The sequence below is a fragment of the Jaculus jaculus genome, chromosome 4, assembly GCF_020740685.1.
Source record: "Jaculus jaculus isolate mJacJac1 chromosome 4, mJacJac1.mat.Y.cur, whole genome shotgun sequence".
NCBI classification, from domain to species: Eukaryota; Metazoa; Chordata; class Mammalia; order Rodentia; family Dipodidae; genus Jaculus; species Jaculus jaculus.
In genome coordinates, this window is record NC_059105.1 from 20,466,302 (window position 1) to 20,492,428 (window position 26,127).

Below are 26,127 nucleotides of genomic sequence, written 5' to 3' on the forward strand. Positions count from 1 at the left end.
ACACTACTCAAAAGTCCACAGTCTCTTCAGAAGCTCAAGGCAATATCTTACCTGTGAACCCACATAACATCAGTACATAAGTTATAAGCTTCTGCTCATGGTAAACATTCCCATTCCAAAGGGACGAACAGGAGTGTAGCGAGCAAAGTTCAGATTGAAGTAAGTAAGACCAAGACCCAGAAGGGAGCGAGCCGAAACTTGCAGCTCAGGAGTCAACATCTGGGGCTCGTGGTGACATCATCTGGCTTCCAATGGGCTTGGGTAGCCCCGTCCTACCGTTCCAGCTCTGTCAACTACAGCAATTGCAGCCTCTGCTTTTACATGGAACCTGCAGATATCCTCAGTGGACAAACCATGTTTTTGGCATCTCCAATATCCCAAGTCTCTACTGCAGTTAGACTCCACTTTACCTGAGTCATGCAGTGCCCACTCAGGAGTTCCCCGTAGGGAATTGGACATTGCTTCATGTTCCTGGCCTTGGGGGCTTTCTGGAACCTTGGAACAACACTCCATGACATACTCACTCTTGTCCTGTATGAATGATGTCAAGTTCTGCTGCCTGTTCAAGATGTGGGACCACAGCTATAGTGACCTTTGAGCATCTGTCTGCTCAAAACTGTGAAAACATTTCCCTAGGCGGCTGTTTTCCAGAGAGGTACCCTGATGGCTCTATCTTTTTTGAGCACTTTCTTTGCAAATGAGTTTGTATTGTCAGAACCTGGAGTTCTTGCTGGGCATGATCTTGTCCTCAAGTCTCCTTTCCTGTTGTTCAAATGCAAAGTCTTATGATTTCTCTTGAATAGGACTAATCCCTTTAACAGTCACAGATGCTTGGTCAGCACCCACCAAGTCTCTGACTTCACATTCACTCATATTCCTTTCCTTGCTAAAATGTGCATTTTTCATAACATTCTGCTTTCTCTCACTGTAAACCAAACTAAGAGCAGTTGGCAGTGAACATGCCACGACCCAGATGATATGTTGTCTGGAAATTCCTTCTGCCAAACAACTTAGATGGTTATGTTTTTCCTTCCAAATTTTTATTAACAACTTCCATGATTATAAAAAATACCCCATGGTAATACCCTCCCTCCCCCAACTTTCCCCTTTTAAACTCCACTCTCCATCATATCCCCCCCATCTCAATCATCTTTCTTTTATTTTGATGTCATGATCTTTTCCTCTTCTTATGGTGGTCTTATGCAGGTCGTGTCAGGCACTGTGAGGCCATGGATACCCAGGCCATTTCATGTCTGGAGGGAGCACGTTGTAAGGAGTCCTACCCTTCCTTTGGCTCTTACATTCTTTCCTCCACCTCTTCTGCATTAGACCCTGAGCCTTGGAAGGTGTGATAGAGATATTGCAGTACTGAGCACTGCAATCATTTCTTTCCATCACCATGATACCTTCTGAGTCATCCCAAGGTCACTGCCATCTGAAAAGAGAAGATTCTCTACCAAAAGTGAGAGTAGCATTAATATAAGGGTATGAACATTAACAGAAGTGCTTACTGGGCAGTTTGATAAGCATAGTATATACATTTAGCCAGACCACAGCAGATGTTACACCCCTAGGGCTCATGACTACCCCTGTTTTAAGTTTTCAGTGTCAGGGATGTATTCCCTCCCATGGAGTGGGCCTCCAGTCCCATTAGAGGGCAGTTGGTTTCCCCCATAACAGATGTTTGCACCCATTGGCTCATTTGGCCTTAGGTGGTTATTTTTTAATTCAGTCTCATGTTTTCAGGAAATGGACAGAATGCAGCTGAATTCTTTGCCCAAATATAATACAGGTGGCCTCCAGTCCAGTTCTGGATAGTTTTTATTTCCTCCTGGATCTTCATGAACCTGGCTTTCACTGTCTGCATTCCTGTCAGTGGTCTGCTGTTCTGTACTCACCAGAATGGCCAATTAAGCTCTGCTTAGTAACATTCTAGGGCTTAGGAGCCCACAGCTCCAATCTTTCATGTTCCCCCACAAAGTAGCTCCATGCCAAAGAGTGACATGGTCAGGTAGTCACAGCAGTGACTCACTTTTCTACCAGTTTTATGCAATCAAGTGTTCTACCACTGAACTACACTTCCCTCCCAATTTTCTGTATTGTTTGCTCCTCTCATTGTTGTGATCAATTACCTGACAGAAGCAACTTAAGGGGTGAAGGATCTATTTTGGCTCATGGTCTGAGAGGGTACAGTGTGTCATGGTAGAGATGACAAGGTGGCAGACATGTCCATGGCAGTAGCAACATGCAGCTGGGACTTCTTGCCTCCTCACATCTTGGTGGATGCGGAAAGAAAGAGGGAGATAGACAAGATGGAAGAGGGAAGCAGAGCAGGCGGGAAGTGAGGTGAAGCTCTAAGACACCCCCAACCCTGTGACCCAATCCTTCTGCTCATAAAGTCCCCACAACTTTCCAAAACAACATCATTCATTAGGGACCAAGGTTTCTAACACATGCATGCATCTGTGGGGAACATTTCACATTCAACCTGTAACAAATATGGAAGAGTTTGGGATATGGTTATTTTGCAGGTTTAAATATAGTACCCATTGTGTACCATCTTTGAAATTTAAGACTTAGGGAATCTTTTTTTAGTTTTTCTTTATTGATAACTTCCATAATTGTAAATAACATCCTTTGGTAATTCCCTCCCCCCACTTTCTCCTTTGAAACTCCACTTTCCATCATATTCCCTCCCCCTCTCAATCAGTTTTTCTTTTATTTTGATGTCATTATCTTTCCCTCCTATTATGAGGGTCTTATGTAGGTAGTGACAGGCACTGTGAGGTCATTGATATCCTGGCCATTTTGTGTCTGGAGGAGCACTTTGAAAGGAGTCCTACCCTTCCTTTGGCTCTTACATTCTTTGCGCCACCTCTTTTGCAATGGATCTTGAGCCTTGGAAAGTGTGATAGAGATATTGCAGTGCTGAGTACTCCTCTGTCACTTCTCCTCAGCACCATGGTACCTTCTGAGTCATCCCAAGGTCATTGCCATATGAAAATAGAAGGTTCTCCAACCAAAAATGAGAGTAGCATTAATATATGGGTATGAACATTAAGAGAAGTGCTTACTGGGTAGTTTGATGAGCATAGTATATACATTTAGCTAGATAGCAGCAGATGTTACACCCCTAGGGCTCATGACTAACCCTATTGTAGGTTTTCAGTGCCAGGGATGTATTCCCTCCCAAGGAGTGGGCCTCCAGTCCAATTAGAGAGTGGTTGGTTTCCCCCATAATAGACATGCCACTAGTGCACCTGTTGGTTCATTTGGTCTGGCTGGCCAAATTTAAGGCTTGCAGTGTCCAGTGTGGAGTATCTTTACTGGTGATTTCTGAACTGCATGCAGTGTAGCTTTTTCTAGCTGGTCTACATGGAGGAGATTTTCAGCTCAGTTCCAGCAGGATTTCTCAGTGACCTTGCAGCCCAAGTATGTGCAATCTTCAGAAATAGGGTCTTACCATCTCTTCCTGGTGGGAAACCAAGAGCCTTGGCAATGACCTGTAATGTTTTGGGGGGGTATCAGGGACCTCCCTGGCCAACAACTCACTGGAAGGTATCCTATCCCTGGCACTGAAAATTTTCTAGTAGTAGTCTATGACTTCTGAGTGTTCCATTGTCCAAAAAAGTAGGTTTCCATATGACTTATTTATATTGTCTTAGATTTTGATTAGCCCTCCCACTGCCTTTCCTTCTCTCAATCTCTTCCCCTGACCTCACTTAGGCCTTTTTGCCCCCATTACTCTGTTCTTCTACTTACATGTATACAATACTATCCTATTAAGGACTTAGGAAATCTCAATGTAGGAAAGTGTTGATATACCATAGCTCCACTCTCTGGACATGCAATGCAAAGATATAACCTGCTTGATTTTTATCATACACTTATAGGGCACACAGAATGTGGATATGAATGAATGACACCAAAGTGAAATTACAGTTCTGCCCAATTCTAGAGCACGCTGTGAATCCTCTTGGACAAAAGCTGTTATTTGGCTATAGAAAATGGCCCGACTCCCTTCTGTATGGCCCTTTGGTCAGTAGCTTCTCTTCTGCCCACTTACAGCCTTCAGCACCAACGAGCAAGACAGGGACAATTGGAATGGACAGCTGAAGCTTTTGCTGGAGTGGAACCAGCTGGAACTTGCCAGCGATGAGATCTTCACCAATGACCGCCGATGGGAGGTAATAAGAAGACCTCGGGGACTACTCCCGGTCAGTGTGGACAGTTGTCTCAGCAGCAGCCGGTCTGTATCCTACAAGGCCATCTATATAGAACCTTACAAACAATAGTTCTATTGCAGAGCCTCACTTTCCTTGACTATACTATGGGATAGCAACATCTGCTTAGTAGGTTTCTTACAAAAAGATAATGCAGACAAAGCGCTAATGTAAGATGCCATCAGTTCACCAAAGCCATCCATTGGTGACTTTTCCTGGGGGCGTATTGTCAGGGATATGAGCAAATGTACATTCACCCAAGACAGGGCCCCAGTGACAGACTAAATATACAATTTCACTCAAGTCTAGCCTTGTGGAGCAGTGAGTTTATTGGGGTAACTTATAGGACTGTGGGTGACTCACAGGCAGCTGCATCACTGAAAAGCCCACCTCAGCCAAAGCATCGACTCCCACAAGCAGTTGTCCATGAGCACCCTGCAGAAATTTCAGGTGCTTGGCCCTCAGCTTCTCTCCCCTCAGCAACCACTAGTGCTCATAGAAGCTTGTGGAGGGGGCACGTGCATCTTTACCTTTCAGAGACTTCCTGAGCCTTGGCATGCTTGCTTTACTTCCTGTATCATGAATGTTTCATTTATCTCTTGGGCTTTGCGTGCTTCATTTACTTTTTATGTATGAGAAGTCTCCCCACACCCATCCTGAGTGTTTTACAGCAGAGGAAATACCTACACAACATCATACAAAATTTTTATTCCAATAGCCATGAGGGTAGAGCTGAGTCCTATCTGGTATAGAGCTGCTAGGTGGGGAGGACAGGAAGAAGTATGGAAAATGGACCCCAGGTGTGGGGGTGCATGCCTTTAACTCCAGCACTTGTGAGGCAGAGGTAGGAGGATTGGTGTGAGTTCAAGGCCAGCCTGAGACTACATAGTGAATTCCAGAATTCCAGGTCAGCCTGGACTACAGTGAGACCCTACCTTGAAACTCCCCTCCACCAAAAATAGAAAGAAAGAAAGAAAGAAAGAAAGAAAGAAAGAAAGAAAGAAAGAAAGGAAAGAAGGAAGGAAGGAAGGAAGGAAGGAAAGAAGGAAAATGGAGGAGAGGATTATTGAAAGTAAGACATATAAGATGGAGAAAGCAGAACAATATTTGTCACCTGTTCCAACCCAGTCAGGTTCCGGTGGAGTTGGCAGTGGTGAAGTTCTGGCAGAGTTGGCAGTGGTGAGGTTCTGGTAGAGCTGGCAGTGGTGAGGTTCTGGTAGAGCTGGCAGTGGTGAGGTTCCGTTAGAGCTGGCAGTGGTGAGGTTCTGGTAGAGTTGGCAGTGGTGAGGTTCTGGCAGAGCTGGCAGTGGTGAGGTTCCGGTAGAGCTGGCAGTGGTGAGGTTCTGGCAGAGCTGGCAGTGGTGAGGTTCTGGTAGAGTTGGCAGTGGTGAGGTTCTGGTAGAGCTGGCAGTGGTGAGGTTCCGGTAGAGCTGGCAGCGGTGAGGTTCTGGCAGAGCTGGCAGTGGTGAGGTTCTGGTAGATCTGCCTGTGGTCAGGTTCTGGCAGAGCTGGCAGTGGTGAGGTTCCGTTAGAGCTGGCAGTGGTGAGGTTCTGGAAGAGTTGGCAGTGGTGAGGTTCTGGTAGATCTGCCTGTGGTCAGGTTCTGGCAGAGTTGGCAGTGGTGAGGTGCCCAAACATGGAAAAACAGAACAACTTGGTGAAGGTACCTCATGAGCTTTTTATTTTTTAATTAATTAATTATTATTTTATTTTATATATTTGAGAGAGAGAGAGAAATTGAGTGCACAGGGCCTCCTGAAATGGACTCCAGGCACATGCTCCTCCTTGTGCATCTGGCTTACTTGGGACCTTGGGAATTGAACAGAGGTTCTTTTGCTTTGTAGGCAAGAGCCTTAACTGCTGAGCCATCTCTCCAGCTTTCATGAGTGTTTTAAAGTGAGGTACTTAGGACTCCATGAGCCAAACAAGTACCTTCGATATCAAAGTTGCATGTGCAATAAAAATCCATGGTTTCCCAGCAGACTTCTTGTCTTTTCAGGTTGGTGAGTGTTTTAGGTCCACATTTCTCTAAAGGTCCTCTTGTCTTCAACTAACATTCAGTCCCCCGTGGAAGCTCTGGTCTCTAGGCACAATTACAGGTGGCTAAACGTGGCTTCACAAGACTGCTTCTGTGCTTTTTAGCTCTTCTGAATTAACTGGAGACATTTGTGTATACTAAGAATACATTTAATTTTCCATATGCATGTACACATTTGAAGGTGTACCTGTCTTGTGACTTTTATTCTTCAAAGCCAGGTTCATAGAACATTTTCAGACCTACCATTGAGTAAACAAACTCTAAGGCTTGACTTATATTAACATATGATCAATTTTAATGATAGTAGGAAATAAAGTAATAGCTCATGAATTTTTAAGTTATTCATCCCTTTAGCAAACATTATCTCGCGTTTGGCTTTTTGCAGTATAATGAACTCTATTACACATCACAAGGCTTGAGTTAATGGAGGAAAAGTAGAATCATTAGTACATTAATTAATTGATTCGTAAGTGAATCCCTCTGTGTGCATTGTTCTACTTAAGTAAGGTCAGAAGGTATAAATAAACATTAACTTAGACACACATTCAAGTTATGAATTCAGCTTTATTAATCTAGCTAACAATTGTTGGGGTGAAGGACATGATGGTTAAGGGCTTGCACGCTGGAGCCAGGCATCTGGGTGACTTCCAGTGAGGCCCTCAGCCACTGCCTGTTTCAGTTCCTTTCTACAGTGACATGCTGGAGCCAGCTCATACTGGCTTGCAAGAGCTGGCTGCTAAATTTTCAGAGATTTTTCCCAGTGGGTTGTTAAATATATTCATTATTAATCAAATGGTGCAAACAGAATTGAATAAATTTTATGAAAAGCAAATGTAAGAAGTAGTCAAAACTCAGGCCTTCGGGCTGGAGAGATGGCTTAGTGGTTAAGGTGCTTGCCTGCAAAAGCCAAAGGACCCAGGTTCGACTCCCTCAGGACCCACATGAGCCAGATGCAAGCATCTGGAGTTCATTTGCAGTGGCTAGAGCCCTGGCACACCTATTCTCTCTCCCTGCCTATTTCTGTATCTCTTTCTCTCTCAAATAAATAAATAAAAATAAAATATTTTTTTTTAAAAAAAACCTCAGGACTTTAAAGTTTACATGGCATTTACTAGTAACTAGGGTCGGGGGTTATTATTATTATTATTATTTTTTGCTTTCTGTAAGTGTCTACAGGAGTACAGGGACTATAGAGCACCCAACATCCGTTCCCAGATCTGCACTGCGTGAGGCCGTGGGGTAGACGAAATGGCAGCATGTGGGAGGACCTGTCATGGAATCAGCGGACACTGGCCCCGGGGCCAGCGCTTTTTCTCAGAGCTGGTCACTCTATTCCCCACACAGCACTGATCCTCTGGACACAGAGGAGGTGATGACTGAGTCTCTTTCCCTGTGTTATTGAGTGGGTTACATCAGCTGGGGTTTCGGAAGGACCTAGGGCTTTGACACGAAGCACTCTGCCAGCATCCATCTAAGATCGATACAAATCATTGGAATGATGAATGGTCCTTGTGCGGCTTTTCACAGCGCACACAGCAGCTTCCTCGCTGTCCACTTCCAGCCACGGCCGACCTGATCTCATTTTGTTGGCAAAGCCCCACAGAGGGAGGTGGGGTCACTGGTGGTGTCTGGAGAAGGTCTGTTCTGAACTTGAATTGCTGAGGGAGCCGAGTCTTCCATTTTGTCTTCATAACCTCCTACTTCAGAGAGGGGTAAACTGAGGCTCAGAGATGCAGTCTTGTCAGCCTTGGCTCTTGAGTGAGACCCTGTCTCAGAAAAATCCAGGAGCAATGAAAAGATATTTGGGAAGCTTCTCTGGGGTCATTTTTACTGGGCACTCAGAGGTGACCAGTAATCAGGCCTGCCACGTCTTCCAGTGACTCGACGCTGTGTCATGTCCCAGACTCTGCTCAGTGACGTGTGGTTTGAGGGGCTCTATTTTGCTAATTTGAGAACTCAGTCTCCCTAAGGATCCCTAGGGAGGAAGCAGATTCCATGGCATGGAGTGGACAGGCGACACAGGCGTTTGGCTCACAGTCAGTATATACTGTAGACTCGCAGGAAAGGAAGGACTCAGGCTCCACTGCTGGACGCTGCTACCTGAGGTTGCCCCAGATACTGGAGTCAGCTCCTGACCCAAGCTGTCCTAACACAGGCTTGCTTATCCCCATATAAGCAAGAGCCCAGCTCACATCTAAGTCCTATCCTGGCAGATTTCATGCTGCTATTCCATTGAGATGTTGAAAAGATCAATTTTGTTCTCAAACAAGATTGGAAGAGAAGTTGAAGATATTATTATTTTGTGGCTGAAGCAGAGCAAACATCTCATGTTTTCCTTATTGGCCTTATGGTGTGATATCTTTTCTCTGCTCCCTCTCGCTCTCTCTCTCTCTGCAGTCTGCTGACCTTCAGGAAGTCATGTTTACAGCTCTCATAAAGGACAGACCCAAGTTTGTCCGGCTATTCCTGGAGAACGGCTTGAACATGCAGAAGTTCCTTACGGACGAGGTCCTCACCGAGCTCTTCTCCAGCCACTTTAGCACCCTTGTGTACCGGAACCTGCAGATCGCCAAGAACTCCTACAATGACGCCCTCCTGACGTTTGTCTGGAAGCTGGTGGCAAACTTCCGGCGGGGCTTCTGGAAGGAAGACAGAGGCAGCAGAGATGAGGTGGACGTGGAGCTCCATGTACGTGGTGGCAGAGCCGTGTGCCTGATTTCTTTAATCTTTCGAGTTTGTCGTGAAACAACTCCTCTGCCCCCATCTTTCCCATTCCCTACCTCATGGCCATAAAGCGGCTACCATGTTAACGTTGATTTCTTTTTTTTCCTGCTGTAGCGGTCGAATTTTCTGCTGTCTTCCTCTACATTCCTGGCTGGACTTCAAATTAGTCACAGCATTTCCTTTATAAAAAATTATTTATTTCAGTTATTTGAAAGGGAGAGAAAAAGCGATAGAGAGAGAGAGAGAGAGAGAGAGAGAGAGAGAGAGAGAGAGAGAAAGTGAAAGTGGGCATGCCAGGGCTTTCAGTCACTATAAAAGAACTCCATCCAGATACATGTGCCACCTTGTGCATCTGACTTAACGTGGGTCCTGGGAATCAAACCTGGGGCCTTTGGCTGCATAGGCAAACAGCTTAATCATTATCCATTTCTGCAGATTTCATTTCTTTTGTTTTTCCAAATATTTTTATTTATTTATTTAGAGATAGGGAGAAAGGGAGAGACAGCGAGGCACACAGAGAGAATGGGCACATTGGGGACTCCAGCCACTGTAAATGAACTCCAGATTCATGTGCTCCCTTGTGTATGTGGGCCCTGGGGAATTGAGCCTGAGTCCTTAGGCTTCTCAGGCAAGTCCCTTAACTATTAATCCATCTCTCCAGTCCCTGCATTTCTTCTTTTAAAAAATATTTTCTATTATCTTTCTTTATTTCTTTTATTTGGGGGGGGGTTGAGGTCAGATCTTGTTCTAGCCCAGGCTGACCTGGAATTCACTGTGTAGTCTCAAACTCATGGCAATCCTCCTACCTCTGCCTCCCCAGCACTGGGATTAAAGGTGTGTGCCACCACCCCCGGCTCTTTCTTTGTGTGTGTGTGGGGGGGGGGGAGAGAGAACTAGAGAGAGAATATGGGTACACTAGCCATTGAAAACAAATTCCAGATGCATGCATCACCTTGTACATCTGGTCTTATGTGGGCACTGAGGAGTAGAACCCAGGTCCTTAGGCTTTGCAGGCAAGTGCCTTAACTACTGAGCCATTCCTCCAGCCCAGCATTTCTTGATTACAAAGCTTGGTGTGGCATACGTTCTGAAGACATCTGACACGGACTGGGGCCAGAATGGCTACTTTCTCTTGTTATAGGCTGTTAACACAAATGCCTCCTTGCTGCCCGGGTGAAGGATTGCAGAACTGCCAGCTGTTCCTCTGTGTGGGAGGGAGTGGTGGCTGCTTCTGCAGGTGTGTTCCAGGTGTCTATGTGAGCAGATGTGGATGTGCCCTTCACATGCCCTGGGCTTCTGTCTTACTTACAGCCAGATTTAGTTCCACCAGGTGGCACCAGAAATTATTTGCCAATTTACTCTGATAAGAGCCAATTGAGGGTCAGAGGCTGGTATAAGAATATCCCAATTTACCCCACATATCTCTGAGGCTTGCAATCTACCCTGGCTCCTAGAATTGCCCAGTGGGGTAGGCCTGTGGTAACACATTGCTTGATAACGTGCCTTCCACTGATCTCTTTCTTTTCTCATCTCATTTCCTCACTCTCCTTGTGTTGGGATCTCCTTCCTGGACTCACTACTTGCCTCAAATTCTTATCTTGGGATTGGGTTGGGAAAACCAAAAATGGCATTATCTTTTGTATTCTGGAATCTCTCTCTCTCTCTCTCTCTCTCTCTCTGTGTGTGTGTGTGTGTGTGTGTGCGTGTGTTAAAAGTCTGAATTAGGCTAGGCATGTGGAGGAACTAAAAGTATTTACATAGCTTCTATTCGATATCACAGCATGCCTGTACCTTATGCAGGTACAGTTTAGACTGTAGTCACTGCAGTAAGGAAGGCAAAAAGGAGTGTTCCACACATGGACATGTTCTCTCTGAAGAGATTCCACTGGAAGCTAGAGAAACCTGATAGGAGCTAGGATCTCAATAGTTGTATTAGGAATCCAATCTTTGGGTAACAGTCCAAAGAAATCACATTTTCCATTGTGATCGTTGAACTTAAGCCATGGGAAGGTTAGAATTTATTTTGAACTTCTTTTCTCAGTAAGAAACAGGTTTCTGTGATAGAAGAATTGCTTTCCCTTTGGCCTGTCGGAAGTCATCCAGTTTTTAAATTGCTTCCAATCACATTTTCTCCTTTTCTCCCTCTCTATCGAGTTGGACTTTGCTTTTTGTGATAGAGGAAAGATTTCGTGTCAAATTACACCGCCTGGTGAGTCACGGAGATGAAAATGGACTTATGTTCTAAGCTACAGAGCTCTTCAAACATGATGTGCTCTTCTTGGTTTTCCTGACCCAATTTTCACTGTTAGCATAGTGCTCCTAAAGCAGTTTCCATCTGCGCAAGGTGACCACATGCTTGATCCCCCCAGGATGCGACATTCAGGACCCGGCACCCTCTGCAAGCTCTCTTCATCTGGGCTGTTCTTCAGAACAAGAAGGAACTCTCTAAAGTCATTTGGGAGCAGGTGAGCATCTAGGCTCATGAGTGTGTGCCACATGCGGGTGAGTGTCCAGGCCCGTGATGAGCGTGTGCCACATGCATGCTGTGTTGTGACAGTTCTGGCCTTCCCAAACTACACGCCTAGTGTAGCGTTTGGAGCAGTAGACGTACATAAGCATGACTATGCTTGTCCTTGTGTGTGTGTGTGTGGGGGGGCATAACTGGAAAGGAGGTTGGGGTGCATGCCGGCAGGTCCCTGCTTCCCAGGTTGCATTCCCCAGTGGGCATGACAGTGTTTCCCACAGATATGACGCTATGATGTGTAACTTAAATTTTTTTTTAGAGCTAGAGAGATAGCTTAGTGGTAAATGAGATGTGTTTGGGTCTCTAAAACCCATGTAAAATGCCAATCATGGTGGTACCTGCATGTAATCCATGTGCTCAGGAGGTGGAGATGGAGCCCCTGGGGTTCACTGGCTAGTGTTGCTGAATTGGGGAGCTCTAGGGTTAGCCAGAGACTGTCCCAGAGAGTATGGTGGAGAGTGACTAGGGAGTACCCCAGCATCAGCCTTTGGCTCCACTTGTGTGCACACCCATGTGCATGGCCATCCACACACAGGTGTCCGTACACATAGGAAGATGCAGACACACACCCCAAATCATTTCTTTTTGTGTGCACGTACCATACGTGGTATGGTGTGTGGTGTGCGTGTGGAGTGTGCATGTGTGTGTGCAGATTGTGCATCCTGTGTATATGGGGGGGGGCAGAGGAGGAGGTCAGGTATTGTCTGTCACTCTTCTGTGTCTTTCCTTGAACTGAGGCTGTTGGCTTTGGCCAGATTGGCTAACTGATTATTCCCAGCAATCCTCCAGTCTCCACTCCCCACAGGATTGAGGTTATGGACTTGCTCAGCTGTTTACCTTTGTACTGGGGATTGAATGCAGAGCAAACCAGGCCCTCTTGAGCTTTTGTGCCAAGTGCTCCTGCCCAACGAGCCACCTCCCAGCCTTCTTTCTTTCCACTTCCCCCTTCCTTCCTTCCTTCCTTCCTTCCTTCCTTCCTTCCTTCCTTCCTTCCTTCCTTCCTCCCTCTCCCTCTCCCTCTCCCTCTCTCTCTCTCTCTCTCTCTCTCTCTTTCTTTCTTTCTTTCCTCTTTCTCTCTTCTTTCTTTTTGTGTTTTTTATTTTATTTTTGTCTTGAAGCAGAGTCTCACTCTAGCCCAGGCTGACCTGGAGCTCATTCTGTAGCCCAGGCTGGACTGGAACTCACAGTGATCCTCCTACCTTGGCCTCCCAAGTGCAGAGATTAAAGGGACATACCACCATGCCTGGCTTTCCAGCCTTACTTCTAAGCATTTATGTAACATGTACAAGGGTCTGTGTTTGAACAGCATCATCATAATCAAATAATCTCTAGAGTTATTGTGTTATTGACAGGAAGGTAGCCCTGCAAAAAATTCTAATTTGGAAAATTTATTGGGCTGGTTCTTTGATATTGAGCTCATAACTGTCTGTAAATGAAATGCCCTTCTCCACTCTCAGCACGTAGAGTGATTGGACAGTGATGGCTGAAGCACAGCCCTTCCAGTGACGTGCTCAGTCTTCTGTGTCCTCACCCACATTCTCCCCACGCTCCAGCTGGTACATATGATAATTCTGAAATGGTGGGTTAGCCAGGCGTCTTGCTAGCACAGTCTCACTGTCAATTTCCCACCGTATTCATCTAGGTATTTCCTTTCATATGCTAATTCCATGTTCAAGACCACGAATGTATTCTGATTCAGGCGTACTTGGAGCTCATTAGACTCTACTTCGAATCATTATAAATAGTTGAGACGTTACTGTAACTTCCTGCTTTTACCATAACTTACGCTTGTCTGAGGTTAAGGTTCACTTGACTGCTTCAAGGGATCGGGCATTAACGGGACATTCTCCACCTTCCTCCAAAGACCAGGGGCTGTACTCTGGCGGCCCTGGGGGCCAGCAAGCTCCTGAAAACTCTGGCCAAGGTGAAGAATGACATCAACGCTGCTGGGGAGTCTGAGGAGCTGGCAAATGAGTACGAGACCCGCGCTGTTGGTAAGCGCCCTCCGTGGGGTGTGGTGCCATGAGGCACGTTTCTTCTTGGAGGCACTCGTGGCCCAGTGGGCAAGGTTAACAGTGTGCTTGAGCTCCTGTCTGTCTGTAGCATGATGAGGGCCGCGGATCTCGCTCGGTCTGGTATATGTGCCACACAAGGCCCTTTGCTTCTGCTGTGGACCAACTTTTCCAAGAATGGATGGGCAGGGGCTTGCCAAGGGCAGCAGTATCCTTGACTGCTTAGTTGTCTTTCACTTGGCAGATGTAAGTTTCCAGTGTGATAAGTGTATTACGTGTTTTGTCCATTGTCTTGTCTCATTGAAAAATGCTCCCATTGCACGCTCTGTGTTGGAAAGCATGCATGTGATTGATTCTTAATTAATTATTTTTTTTGGTGTATGTGTATGTGTTTAATAGTGTGCCAAGGTCTCTTGCTGCTGCAAAGGAAGGCTCATCTGACTCTATGTGTGTGGCCGGGGAATTGAACCCTGGGCTGGTGGGCTTTGCAAGCAAGTACCTTTAACTGCTGAGACATCTACACACCCTGTTATTTTTAAAATAAATTAAAATTTCAAATATTGTAGTATTCATTTATGGGTGACCTTAATTAGGAAACAGCACCTAGTATTTTGATTTTTAAACATTTCCTTGGATGGGGCTGGGGTAACAGCTCAGCTGGTAAGGTAAGGACGCTTGGCATGCAAAAGGGCCTGAGTTTGGTTCCCCAGCACCCAAGTTACAAAGCTGGGCCTGGCCACTGACACCTGCAACTCCAGTCCTGTGGGGACAGAGGAGAGTCACTGGGTCTCATAGTTCAGTCGATCTGACCCAAAATGGCAGCTCCAGGTTTAGCGAGAGACTCAGCTGTAAGCAAACACACTGATGAGTGATAGAGGACACGGACATTCTGATTTGGTTTCCACATGCGTGTGAGTGGGCACAAAATCTACCCCCTTCCATACTTATACATCATACCCACCACACCACACTTACTACACACATGTAAAAAACAAAATGATCTGAGGGGCTGATGGCACAGTGGAAGAGCTTTTGCCGCCTAAGTGTGAGGACCAGAGTTTGGGTCCTCAGCGTCTGTGTGAGTTCCAGGCGGGTGTGGCCAGCTGCCTGTAGTCCCTGTGCTTGGAGGGAAGATGGACAATCCCTGGGATGAGCTGCCAAGCTAGGCCAGCCGAAGTGCTGAGCTCTGGTATCTAGAGAGCCAGCCTCGGTAAGGTGGGTGGAGAGCAATCAGGGAAGACAGAGGGTGCCAACCTGTGGCCTGCACGTGCACACTCACACCTGCAGTACACCTGCACACATGCTCGTGCACACTCACACCTGCACATTCACATGTGCACCTGTACCTGCACACACGCTGTAGCCCACACACTCACACATGCACATTTTTTTTTAGCTCTTATCTTTTAAAGTTATTTTCATGCTCTGACTTATTTGCACAGAAATCTCTAGAAAGCAGGGAAGGAGAATCGCGTGGAGGAGGGGCTGCCTCAGGTAGAGGGAAGCAGAGGGTCCTGGTCTTTGTGCAGGACAAGATCCTTTGCCAGTGTCCAGACTGAACCCCCCCCCACCCCAGAGAGGGGATCCTGGGTGCCGAGGTGGCTCTGTTCCACAAGGTTTGTCAGCACTTTCCACGGAACACCGCTGGCTCTCTGCTGGCCCTAAAGAAACATCTCAGTGAGGGCCACTGTGTACCAGCTTCCTCCCTGCCGTCTACAAGTCTGGATCCTCATGCCCATGCTATTCTTGCATTCATGGTTAGGTTGGGTGACAGGGTGGGCTAGGGTCTGTATCTGCCACCCCTAACCACAGCTCCTCTCTCTGGTGATGGGCAGAGCTGTTCACAGAGTGTTACAGCAGTGATGAAAACTTGGCAGAGCAGCTGCTGGTCTACTCCTGTGAAGCCTGGGGTGGAAGCAACTGTCTGGAGCTGGCAGTGGAGGCCACGGACCAGCATTTCATTGCCCAGCCTGGGGTCCAGGTATGTAGTACTTGTCACTGAACTATGTGCCTAGAAATCACATGTTATCAGCAGCATTGAAAAATAACACTAAATGAGCTGGGTGTGGTGGCACATGACTTTAAACCAGCACTCGGAAGGCAGAGGTAGGAGGATTGCCGTGAGTTCAAGGCCACCCTGAAACTACCTAGTGAATTCCAGGTCAGCCTGAGCTAAGTAAAACCCTACCTCAGAAAAACAAAAACAAACAAATAAATAACATTAAAGATCAGCCTTTCTCCTGTCTTACAAAAGCAATTGCAGGGGTAGCTGGTGGTAACATGGGAGATGGTGTCAGCATTCAGACACTGGGGGACGTTTGTACCCAGAGGATGGTGTGAGAGCGTGTGTGTCAGGCAGCTTCCTGTCTCTGTAGCAAAGTGTCTGAAGCAATCAATGTAAAAAGAGGAAATATTTATTTTTGACTCAGAATTTGGAGGCTTCGGTCCCTGGTTGGTGGTTGAAGGGGTTGCTGGGTGCACAACTGGGCACGGGCATGTCTTCCAGAAGAATGTTCACCTCATGGCAGCAAAGTGAGAGGCAGAGACTGAGGCCCCTTTAAGGGCATCCCCCCAGTGACCTAAGACCTCTTAAAGATTCCACCATTTCCCCAAAGCACCACAGTGGGTGTGGTGGTTTAAATCGTTTGAATCAGACGTCCCACATAAACTCGTGTGTTTTGAATACTTGGTCCCCAGATGATGGCACTTTGGGAGGTGGAGCCTAGCTGGAGGAGGTGTGTTGTTGGGGGCAGGCTTAGGGGTGTTGCAGCCAGCTCCCCCTTGCTAGAGTTAAGTTCAGTCTTCTGCTGCTGTTTTCCACCTGCCATGGCAGAGGTGACGCCCACCCTCTGCTTGTGCCCTGATTTCCCTGCCATCTTGGAGCTTCCCCTCGAGACTGGAAGGCAAACTTCCCTCTGGGCTGCTTTTAGCTAGGGGCTTTGTCCCAGCAGCGAGTAGACTGAGGTCTGAGCCTTTAACCCATGAGCCACTGGGGACATTTAAGTCCCAGATCACAGTAAGGAGAACGTGTTGTTGTTACTAGAGGTTGGACGTCACAATCTTGCCACAGCAGGTGGAAAACAACAGCAAAGAGTGAGCTGCAAAACACGTGTTTATGGGGGACATCGAATTCAAACCACCTGCAGAAAGAATTCTTCAAGTTTCCTCAATGCGAATGGCACAATATTCTAATCACGAGCTGAGTGTCTGGATCCCATTGCCTGAGTCTCAATCATTGTGCCCTGAGTTGATGTGGGTGATGGCTTTAGTTTTTCATCTGTGAAACTAGTGTAGTTTTGTGTGTTACTTGCCTTCCTCGTCACTGTGACCAGTTACCTGACAGAAGTGCCTCAAGGGAGGAACGGCTTATTTTGGCTTATGGTTTCAATTCATCCAAGCAGAATTCATGGCGTGAGGTTCTTTACATCTTGGTGGGTCAGAAAGCAGAGAAGGGGACTTGAAGCAAGTTGAGGTTTTAACCTCCGAGGCCTGTTCTCAGTGGCCTACCTCCACTAGCCAGACCCTGGAGCCTCCTCAGACAACACCACCAGGATCACATCCATGAACCTGTGGGGGACATTTCACAGGCAAACAGTAGCTGTAGTGGTTGTCGGGAAGAGTTGCTATGGGATTCTGTGAAAGGGGAAGGTCTTTGTGTCTATTACTATTACAGTTATTATTGATAGTGACAGAGAAACTATGATGAAATGGGTGATGCCGGTCCTGAGGTGAGTTAATTGAATAGCAGCTTGTGTCAGAGTGCGTGGTTCCGTTGGAGGGACGTGGGACTTCAAAAGAGGGTAAAGAAGTGATGGGACAGCGCATGCTCACTGGCCACACATGTTACTTGTTTCATGTTCATTGCATGTGTGGAGGCGGGAGTCACTCATGTTATTTTTAAGGATGCAGGGATCTGGGATGTTCTGGAATGTTCCCTGTGCTTGCACTGCTAGGAAATAGCGGCGCTGTGTTGGTGTTTAATCCTCTGTGGGCCGCCTCCTCCTCCACAGACCTTCTATTGTATATAACCAATAAGTAGACCCCAAAGCTAGGACTTGGGTTTAGGCAATGTGCTCTGGAGGGGAGCCTGGGTGTGACTGGCTGGCAGTGAGATTGAGGAGGGAGAAGCAGGCGCAGCTGAGCAGGAAGGCATTACTGGAGGCCAAGTAGAAGCTCTGTAGAACCTGCATCACTATGGTAACTATCCACCTATTGCCCCTGGGTGCTGGGTGCTGTGCCTGGTGTGCAGCCTGCTTCTTCTGGGCAAGCTCATGCCTGCGGGGCAGCCCCAGAGGGGAGAGGTGGGCCCCACGACAGGGGTTGAGCTCCACACAGGGGCTGAGCCGGAGCAGGGCTGTTGCCATGGCACTGAGTGGGTCCCAGCTTCCCATCTGCTTTCTGGACTCACCAAGCCTGGTACTTGTTGCCCCCCCCCCTTTTTTTTGAAAGCTGTGGGTTCCATTGATGTTGGGCTTGCCCCTCTACCCCACCTGGCTCTCAGTGGCAGTATGACTTCCAGTTTTGGCCATCACTGAATCCTTCTTGCCCCACCTTCGGTGGCTGGTTCTTCAGCTTGATGTGACATCAGCCTCTCTCTTTTAGATTTCTCTTTTAGTTTCCTAATGAAAGTTCCCTATCTGCCTCCAGGAAGGAATCCTTGGGGACCCTATAGATAGCTCAGGCCCTGTGTTTGACCTCGTGATGAGTGAAGAGAAAGTAATCAGAAAGATGTGTGTTTAGGCTTACATAAGGAAGAACTGTGTTAGTTAAAAATTCAAAGGTTTGCTAAATTTGCACTCACGCAACCATCATTTTTAAAGCTTGTAAAACTGAACAGAAAAAAAAGAGCTTAAAATCAAACAGTTTTAAGTTGTTTCTCCAGGTAACTTACATGAAAGAACAAAGACATTTATTTGGAGGGCTAGCTACTCCGGGACAGAGTCGGGATTGGGACAAGAAGTTGCCTACCACCCACCCTCCATGTAATCACTTCTGTGAGGCCCTGTAATCTTTCTCTGTTTTCCTCTAGAATTTTCTTTCCAAGCAGTGGTATGGAGAGATTTCCCGAGACACGAAGAACTGGAAGATTATCCTCTGTCTGTTTGTCATCCCCCTAGTGGGCTGTGGATTGGTGTCGTTCAGGTATGGACCAAGGACCTAACTGCATGCAAGCTGGCTCTGTGTCCATGCACCCGTGTGTGTGTGTGTGTGTGTGTGTGTGTGTGTAAGCACATGTGCAAATAGTGAAAGGCCTTGAACTTGTGACAGTCACTACAGATGTGGCCCAGCCTCTTCCGTGGCTTTCCTGAGTTTGATTTTAAGCATGTAGAGCTGACATAGTGTCCTCAGTATCCGAGGAACTTGGATTCCTCCAGCACAAGATGCCGTGGGTTGAATTTGGGCTGGACTAGTCTTAGGACCCAGTCAGGCCTTGTCCCTTCCTCCCAGCTGTGGGTGTGGACTCGTCTGGGGCGGGAGGAGGGGTGCGGGCCACGGCCGTGTGCCCGGCACCTGACGCCGCCGCTGCCCTGGGTGCTCGCTTGGTCCAGGAAGAAGCCCGTTGACAAGCACAAGAAGCTGCTGTGGTATTACGTGGCCTTCTTCACCTCCCCCTTCGTGGTCTTCTCCTGGAACGTGGTCTTCTACATCGCCTTCCTCCTGCTCTTCGCCTACGTGCTTCTCATGGACTTCCACTCCGTGCCTCACACCCCCGAGCTGATCCTCTACGCCCTGGTCTTCGTCCTGCTCTGTGACGAAGTGAGGCAGGTAAGGCCAGTGCTGGGTGACCTCTAGGGGAGACGCGAACAGACGTGTCCTCACCCCAGATAGGCCCCCTGGCAGCCGACCGAAGAAGTGATGCCACCCCAGTGTGGCTTGGTGCACCAATGAGTTTATTGGGATTGCTGGAAGGAGCTTGGATGGCTCAAAGGCAGCTGCCTCACCAGAAAGCTCAACCGAGACAAGCCTTTCTCTCTGGGCCCCTCCTCAACTCTCTGAGTTCTTCTCACTGTCTGGAGAGATACATCCAATTTCTCCTTGCTAAGGCAGGAGAAGCCAACCCCAGCGTAGGTGGATGATGGCCTGATGCTGCGTGGCTGGTGGGCGGCTCCCGCTCCAGGAAGAGCCTTCTCGGCCCAGCGGTCACCCAGTGCTTGGGGAAGGGTCTTGTGAGCCTTGCGAGCTTCCTGAGCCTCCTGATTTTCCCGAACTTTCCCAGTCCTCCAGCCTCCCTCGTCCCTCAAGGAGAGACTGCTTCAGTTGGGAGGTGGGATCTAGCATTGCTATAGCAAGCTGCCTTGCCGGCATCTCCCCCGAGAGTCCTCAGTGGGTGGCAGCTTCTTAACACCAAGAGGTGTGGAACCTTCTGGAGATCAAATGTCATCATTTCCTCCCACTAAACATTCCCACTGGGTAGCAGTTGATGGCCCTGAATGTGATTTTCAAACTTAGCGAGCCAGCGAGATTTCTTAGTCTCGAGTTTATTCCTGGTTCTCTGTGTAATGCTTACTGATGGACATGGGTCAGCCAGGGAGGGAAGGCCTTGAGCTGTGCCCCACGCCACCATCAGGAAGCCTCTGGGCTCCTTCCTCCGTCACCACCAGCGGCAGCATGATAAGCAGCAGGGGACGTGGGGACAACTGTCCAGTCAACAGCATCATACTGCCCAGCATGTCAGTGGTGGGTGATGCTTTGAGTTTTCTATCCGATTTCAGGGGCTTCCTGTAGCTTGTTCACGGGGCTTGTCTTCAGTTCCTTGGCATGGGCAGGGGTTGGCATCCTTCCTGCACTGTGGAATCCAAAACCCTAGGCCAGGCTTCACCGAGCTGGTCATTGACTAGGAGGTCTGGAAGCAATGTATACTGATGGTAAAGGACAGTGCTGTCCCGAAACCATGAAAGAAAACTCTTCCAGGCTTAACCATCCATGCATTGTCAGCTGCTGTTGTTACTGCCTGCTGTCTCTCCTGATCCAGGACCACAAAATGCATCGATTTAGTAAGCATATGCTAGGTACAGGCAACCTAGGTTACAAAGCACAAGGTCCAGGCTGGAAGAAATGCGAAGTGACTAAGAATGTCGTTCTTGCCTTTGTAGAGATCTGGCTAATCAAAGAACCCTGAGTTCATTGAAATTGTTGTGGTAACTCTGATAGACTGAGTGTGTGTGTGTGTGTGTGTGTATTGTGTGTGTGTGTGTGTGTGTGTTGTGTGTGTGTGTGTGTGTGTGTTGTGTGTGTGTGTGTGTGTGTGTTGGCCATGGTTTATGGATTGAGTAGGATTCTGAGGGTCTGCTTGCTCTCAGCAGGGGAGTGTCTTGATCAATTAGTGATGTCTGCCATGACATCTGTGTCCTACTCCTGTCTTCTTGACAGTCATTCAGAGGCATGGGGGGTGGGGGATGGAGCCACAGTGGAGGTGGTGGATGGATGTGCCAACCACAGGCAGGGCTTCAATGACACAATTTTTTGCTCGCAGTTCTGGAGGGCAGAAATCCAAGAGGAAGGTGTGGACAGGGCTGGTCCCTTTGGGGCTGTGAGGGAGATGATGAGTGCTGTCCCCTAGCTTCGGAAAGCCTTCTGGCCATCTTTGCCTTTTCGTGGCTTGTGGATGTAACACTCTGACCCCTGGCCCCATGTCCATATGGTGTCCTCCCATGAGCATGCCCGTGTCCCAATTTCTCCATTTCCTAGGGACAGCAGTCAGGTTGGATCAGGGCCCGTTCCACCTCAGTATGACTGTATCTTGACCTATTCAGTTACATTTGCAGTGACCTGGTTTCCAAACAGAGTCACATTCTGAGGGCTTGGGACTTCAGTCTGGAGTGGACACCTCAGCCCATAACACCTCCATATAGCTTATAGCCTTTACTCCCTGGTTCTTATTGTGACAGACTATATGCCAGCAGAGTGTGTGTGTGTGTGTGTGTGTGTGTGTGTGTGTGTGTATGTGTATCCCATGTGGCAGAAACAGCCAGGCAGGGAACACAGCATTCAGAGCAGGACTTCCCAGGCTGGAGGGCCAGTGGATTCATGGCCAGTAGGGAAAGAAGGCAGGAAAGAAGAAAGAAAGGGATGGGGGAACAGAAAGGGAGGGGAAGGAAAATCCCAGTTGGAGCTGCAAACAGACAGTAAGTGACAGCTGGTAACTTGATTGTGTGTGTGTGTGTGTGTGTGTGTAGGATGTGCATACGTGTGTATACATGTTTGGTTTGTGATGTGTACATATACACATGTATGATGTGTTGTGAAGACTAGAGATCGACATTGGACTTTATTTTTCCACCCTATTTTTTTTTTTTTTTGAGAAAGGGTCTCTTGCTGAACCCAGACCTCACTGCTTTTGCTAGACTAGCTAGCCAATGAGCCCAGGGGTCCTCAGTCCTGGGATTACAGGTATGCACCACCACACAAGGCATTGCATGTGGGCGTTGGGGATCTGAACTCGGGTCCTCATGCTTGCGTGACAAGCACTTACCTACAGAACCACCCCAGCCTCAGTAACTTGATTTCTATGGGCTTCTGGCTACTCGTGCAGGGACACAGTTCTTACTGACGAGGCTGCCGGGAGGGAGGAGCCTGAGTGCTCTCATGCTGACGCCGGGACTCCTCTGAGTCCTACTCCACAGAACTTCACCATGAGGGAGTGATCTGCCTTCGACCCCTGTTTTCTGTGCATCTCCCACCCTTGGTAGAGAGGGGTCCAGAAGCTTGTGCAGAGGAGCTGCTGGGGGCGTGAGTGGTCACGGCAGAAGTGGGTGCACATGGTCTTCTGAGTTCACTCCCATGGGTGACCATAGTCAGGACTCTTGGGTCCAGAGAGGGGGAGACAGTGGGGCCCTGATCCTGCTGGCTGTCATCAGGGAGATTAGGGTTATCCTTCTAAGCAGAGGGACATAGGTGGTATTTCCCTGGAAGGGGTGGTACACATGCAAAAGCAAATCCAGGGCTGGAGAGATGTCTTAGTGGTTAAGAGCTTGCCTGTGAAGCCTAAGGATGCTGGCTCAAGGCTTGATTCCCCAGAACCCACATTAACCAGATGCACAAGGGGCACACACATCTGGAGTTTGTTGGCAGTGGCTTGAGGCCCTGGCATGTTCATTATCTCTTTGTCTCTGCTTCCTCCTCTCTGTCTGTCACTCTCAAATAAATGAATAAAAACCAAACAAAAAAATAATTAAAAAAAAGCAAATCCATACACCACAGCCAGGAAGATTTGGTTGTTCAAGAATCTGACGCTAGGGGCCGCTGTTTCTCTTCAGGTCTACAAACTGATGTGTTGAATCCTAACTGGCTCCTATGGGCCTGTGCTATCTTAATTAACCTGATTCTCTTTTGCTAAAGGGGGTGTGTGGGGGGGTACACCAAGACAGGACACTGCTTTAAATGGTGTTTGGGACTCAGAAATCCATCCCTTTTAGTGACTAGTGATGTTCCCTTGCCAAGAGGTAGATATGGATGTGTCGATATAAGATTTCTAAGCTGAACAGTCAACAGTGAAGAGACACTTGCTAAATTGCTCCAGGTAGTGCTGAGCAGACACTGTGGATGTTTATTTCAAGTGGGGTAAGTCTCACCCTGCATCCTGAGAGCTCTTTCTGGGCCTTACCAATTGGGGTCCCAAATCTCCAGAGAAATGATGAAATATGGCTCTGGTATTCTATAAGCACAGTTTAGCTTTGCACTTCTCCTTAGAAAAGAGGCCTTGTGAATGTGTGTGTATGTGCGTGTGCTCACGGGCACGCGCATATGTGAGCTCTAAGCCCATGAGCCATTGTCCCATAGTGAACCATAGTCAAACTGGCCCACGCAGAACCAGGAGTCTATTCACCATCCCACGTGCTCTGTCTCAAAAACGATGCTGAAGGGCTGGAGATACAGCTTAGTGGGTTAAAGCGTTTGCCATGCAAGCTTGATTCCCTGAGTTCAAATCCCCAGAACCCATGCACAGTGATATATGTCCAAGGTGAGAGAGGGGAGACAAAGACAGCAGAATTTCCTGGAGGTTTGCAAGCCAGCTGGCCTCGTCAAGAGAGCAATGGACAATGAGAAACCCTTCCTCAAGCCTGGTGGAAGGTGAGGGACGACACCCCAAAAGTCACCTCCTGACGTCCACCTGCACACTGTGCACGAGCATGCCTGAAAACATACACACACACACACACACACACACACACACACACACACACACCCTAGAAGAAAATGATTGGACGTTGAAAAATCTAGATGAGACTGGCTCCTGGCCGCTGACGAGCTCCCTCCGTCCCTCCCTGTGCTGCAGTGGTACATGAACGGGGTGAATTACTTCACTGACCTGTGGAACGTAATGGACACACTGGGGCTTTTCTACTTCATAGCGGGAATCGTCTTCCGGTGAGTAGTCCTCACTACCTCTCCAGCCTCGGGTATTTCGGACACAAACCAGAGAAAACCTTTCAGAGTCTCACTCAAGCCCGTGAGCAGCCTATCGCTTCACTGCCCCGTTGGAGAGGATTACAAAAGACCATGGCCTCTGCTCTGCGGGGACCCAGCAAGGCTGGCACACAGTGGCTCCTTCCCCTCCCTCCCCAACAATCTGTAATTAAGGGGCTGGCTGGTCATGGATTTTCTTTGTTTTTTCACACAGGCTTCTGGGAGACATAATTAGAAATCAAGGAGAGTGGAGGGTGATGGGGATGTTTAATATCTTCAATACTGGTTCAATCTGGGCCACTTAATCTAAGATGCACTTGACCCTGGCCTGCATGCTGGCCCTGGAGGCTACCCTTCTGTCTTAGAGCTGGGCTGTGTGAGCACAGAGCCAAATCCAAAATTACCACCAGAGGCCCAAACCAAGGCTTGTGGTGGGGCAGTGACACGTGCCCAAATCGCAGCTCACCTGGTGTGTGCACACGGCCCTCCAGGCCTGGCCTCCCCTCAGCTTTCAGAGACAACAGACCATCGCGCAGAGCAGCCCGTCACCCGTACTCAGGCCTCCGAATGGAGTCAACGCTCCTCCAGTTTGAAGGGGGCCGGTGACTCAGAATCTCCCTCAAATAACCCTCCTGATCAGGTTGGAGGCCCCAGGACTTGAATCACAGTTGGTTGCACGTGACTTTTAGGTGATTGCGTTTGGAAGACACACTTGGCTTTCAGCGGGCCCATTAGCAGCTGCTTGGCTAATCATACATTCTACTGAGGTTGACCAGGTCAAGTCCCCAGGGGCTGGAGCTGGTGCCATGGCTGCAACCTTGTGTGCCTGGACTGGTGGTAAAGCTTCAGTTGGTTCCTGCAGGAATATTTCAGGATGAGGGACTGAGGGGGGCAGGCACCCCTGAGAACTTACCTTGTGCAGCGCCCTGCCCTCCCTGTGCTTAGATGGAAGCCCAAAGCCGAGGAACGTGGAGGGATGGCTGTTACCTGCCTGCCTCCCACCTCTCTTCCGTCATGATGTCCAGTCACTTTTACAAAAGTACTCTGCGATGTCTTGTCAATAACATGCAAATTCTGTTCTCTTTCTCTCTGTAGGCTCCACTCTTCCAACAGAAGCTCTTTGTATTCTGGGCGAGTCATTTTCTGCCTGGATTATATTATATTCACTCTACGCTTAATCCACATTTTCACTGTAAGCAGGAATTTAGGACCCAAGATTATCATGTTGCAGAGGATGGTAAGAGCCAAGAGCACTTGTGGTCGGCCTGGTTCTGGATGGTTCAGGGTCCCTTCCTGACAGGAGGATTGTGTCCTTAGCATGACTCAGTTGTGCTTGCTCCCCTGTGGGCGGCTAGCAAGTAACACAAGGCTTCCAAGTGACCTTAACAATTTGCTGACAGTGTAAATGGGAAGAGTCTCTTACACTGTTTCTATGCTTGGGATCGTTCAAGTTCAAGGAGGTGAACATGTTTTTTGAGACCCCAGGGAGCTAGATGAAGAGGGAGGATATGTGTCCCAGGAAGACAGTCAACCACATGCTAGAGACTGCGGCCCCGGGCCTGGTCTCCATCCACTGCTTCTGACTGGAAATCAGATGGGCCTTGGGATGAGCTCATCTGGACGCCCCTTTCCAAAGCAGAAACTGAGTTTGTGGTTTTTAACTCCAAGCATATCTGAGGTCTCCAGTCACCATGAAATCATGCTACATGTGCAAAACATCAAAAAATTAAACTGTCCATTCTTGTCTAATGAGGACTGTTTTTATTTTCCTTTAAAAAGAGTCCTACAGATATAAGTTAGGAGAATGAAAGCGCACTGAGGTGTGGATACAGAGACCCTCCTCAATGGGGATCTTGTCGTAGGTTCTTGCTCACAAAGCTGCTAAATGGTTAATCCATTGGGGGACCACAAGCAAAGGCACACAAGTCATGTTTAGTTCTGGAAAATAGATGGCCCAGGTTCACAGGGGAGGGTGTTCTATTTTGTAAAGGAGCGGCTGAGGGCTGAGGAAGCAGCACAGCATGGGTCAGGCCTCTGTGTCACCGCAAAATGAAAAAGTAAATACAAACAACTGGTAAATAAGGGAACCAGAGGCTGGTCAGTGGGTGACTGGGTTTCTGGGGCCCTGGAGTATCTGCCCGACAACACGGCCGGCTGGGAGCAGGGCAGCCGCACTGGACACAGCCCTCACTCTTCTTC

At 48.1% G+C, this 26,127-nt stretch overlaps 1 protein-coding gene across 2 annotated transcripts in view; it reads left to right on the forward strand.

Annotated features, from left to right (window-relative positions):
• Trpm8 (transient receptor potential cation channel subfamily M member 8) overlaps positions 1–26,127 on the forward strand; it is a 159,079-nt gene that overhangs the window by 93,101 nt on the left and 39,851 nt on the right. For both annotated transcript variants that reach the window (XM_045147722.1, XM_004662266.2), the window contains exons 11-19: positions 4,069–4,187; positions 8,659–8,949; positions 11,355–11,450; positions 13,374–13,503; positions 15,357–15,502; positions 18,551–18,663; positions 19,071–19,287; positions 23,798–23,889; positions 25,024–25,165. In XM_045147722.1, the coding sequence (XP_045003657.1) occupies positions 4,069–4,187; positions 8,659–8,949; positions 11,355–11,450; positions 13,374–13,503; positions 15,357–15,502; positions 18,551–18,663; positions 19,071–19,287; positions 23,798–23,889; positions 25,024–25,165 (1,346 nt within the window). The remainder of the gene's footprint in view (positions 1–4,068; positions 4,188–8,658; positions 8,950–11,354; positions 11,451–13,373; positions 13,504–15,356; positions 15,503–18,550; positions 18,664–19,070; positions 19,288–23,797; positions 23,890–25,023; positions 25,166–26,127) is intronic.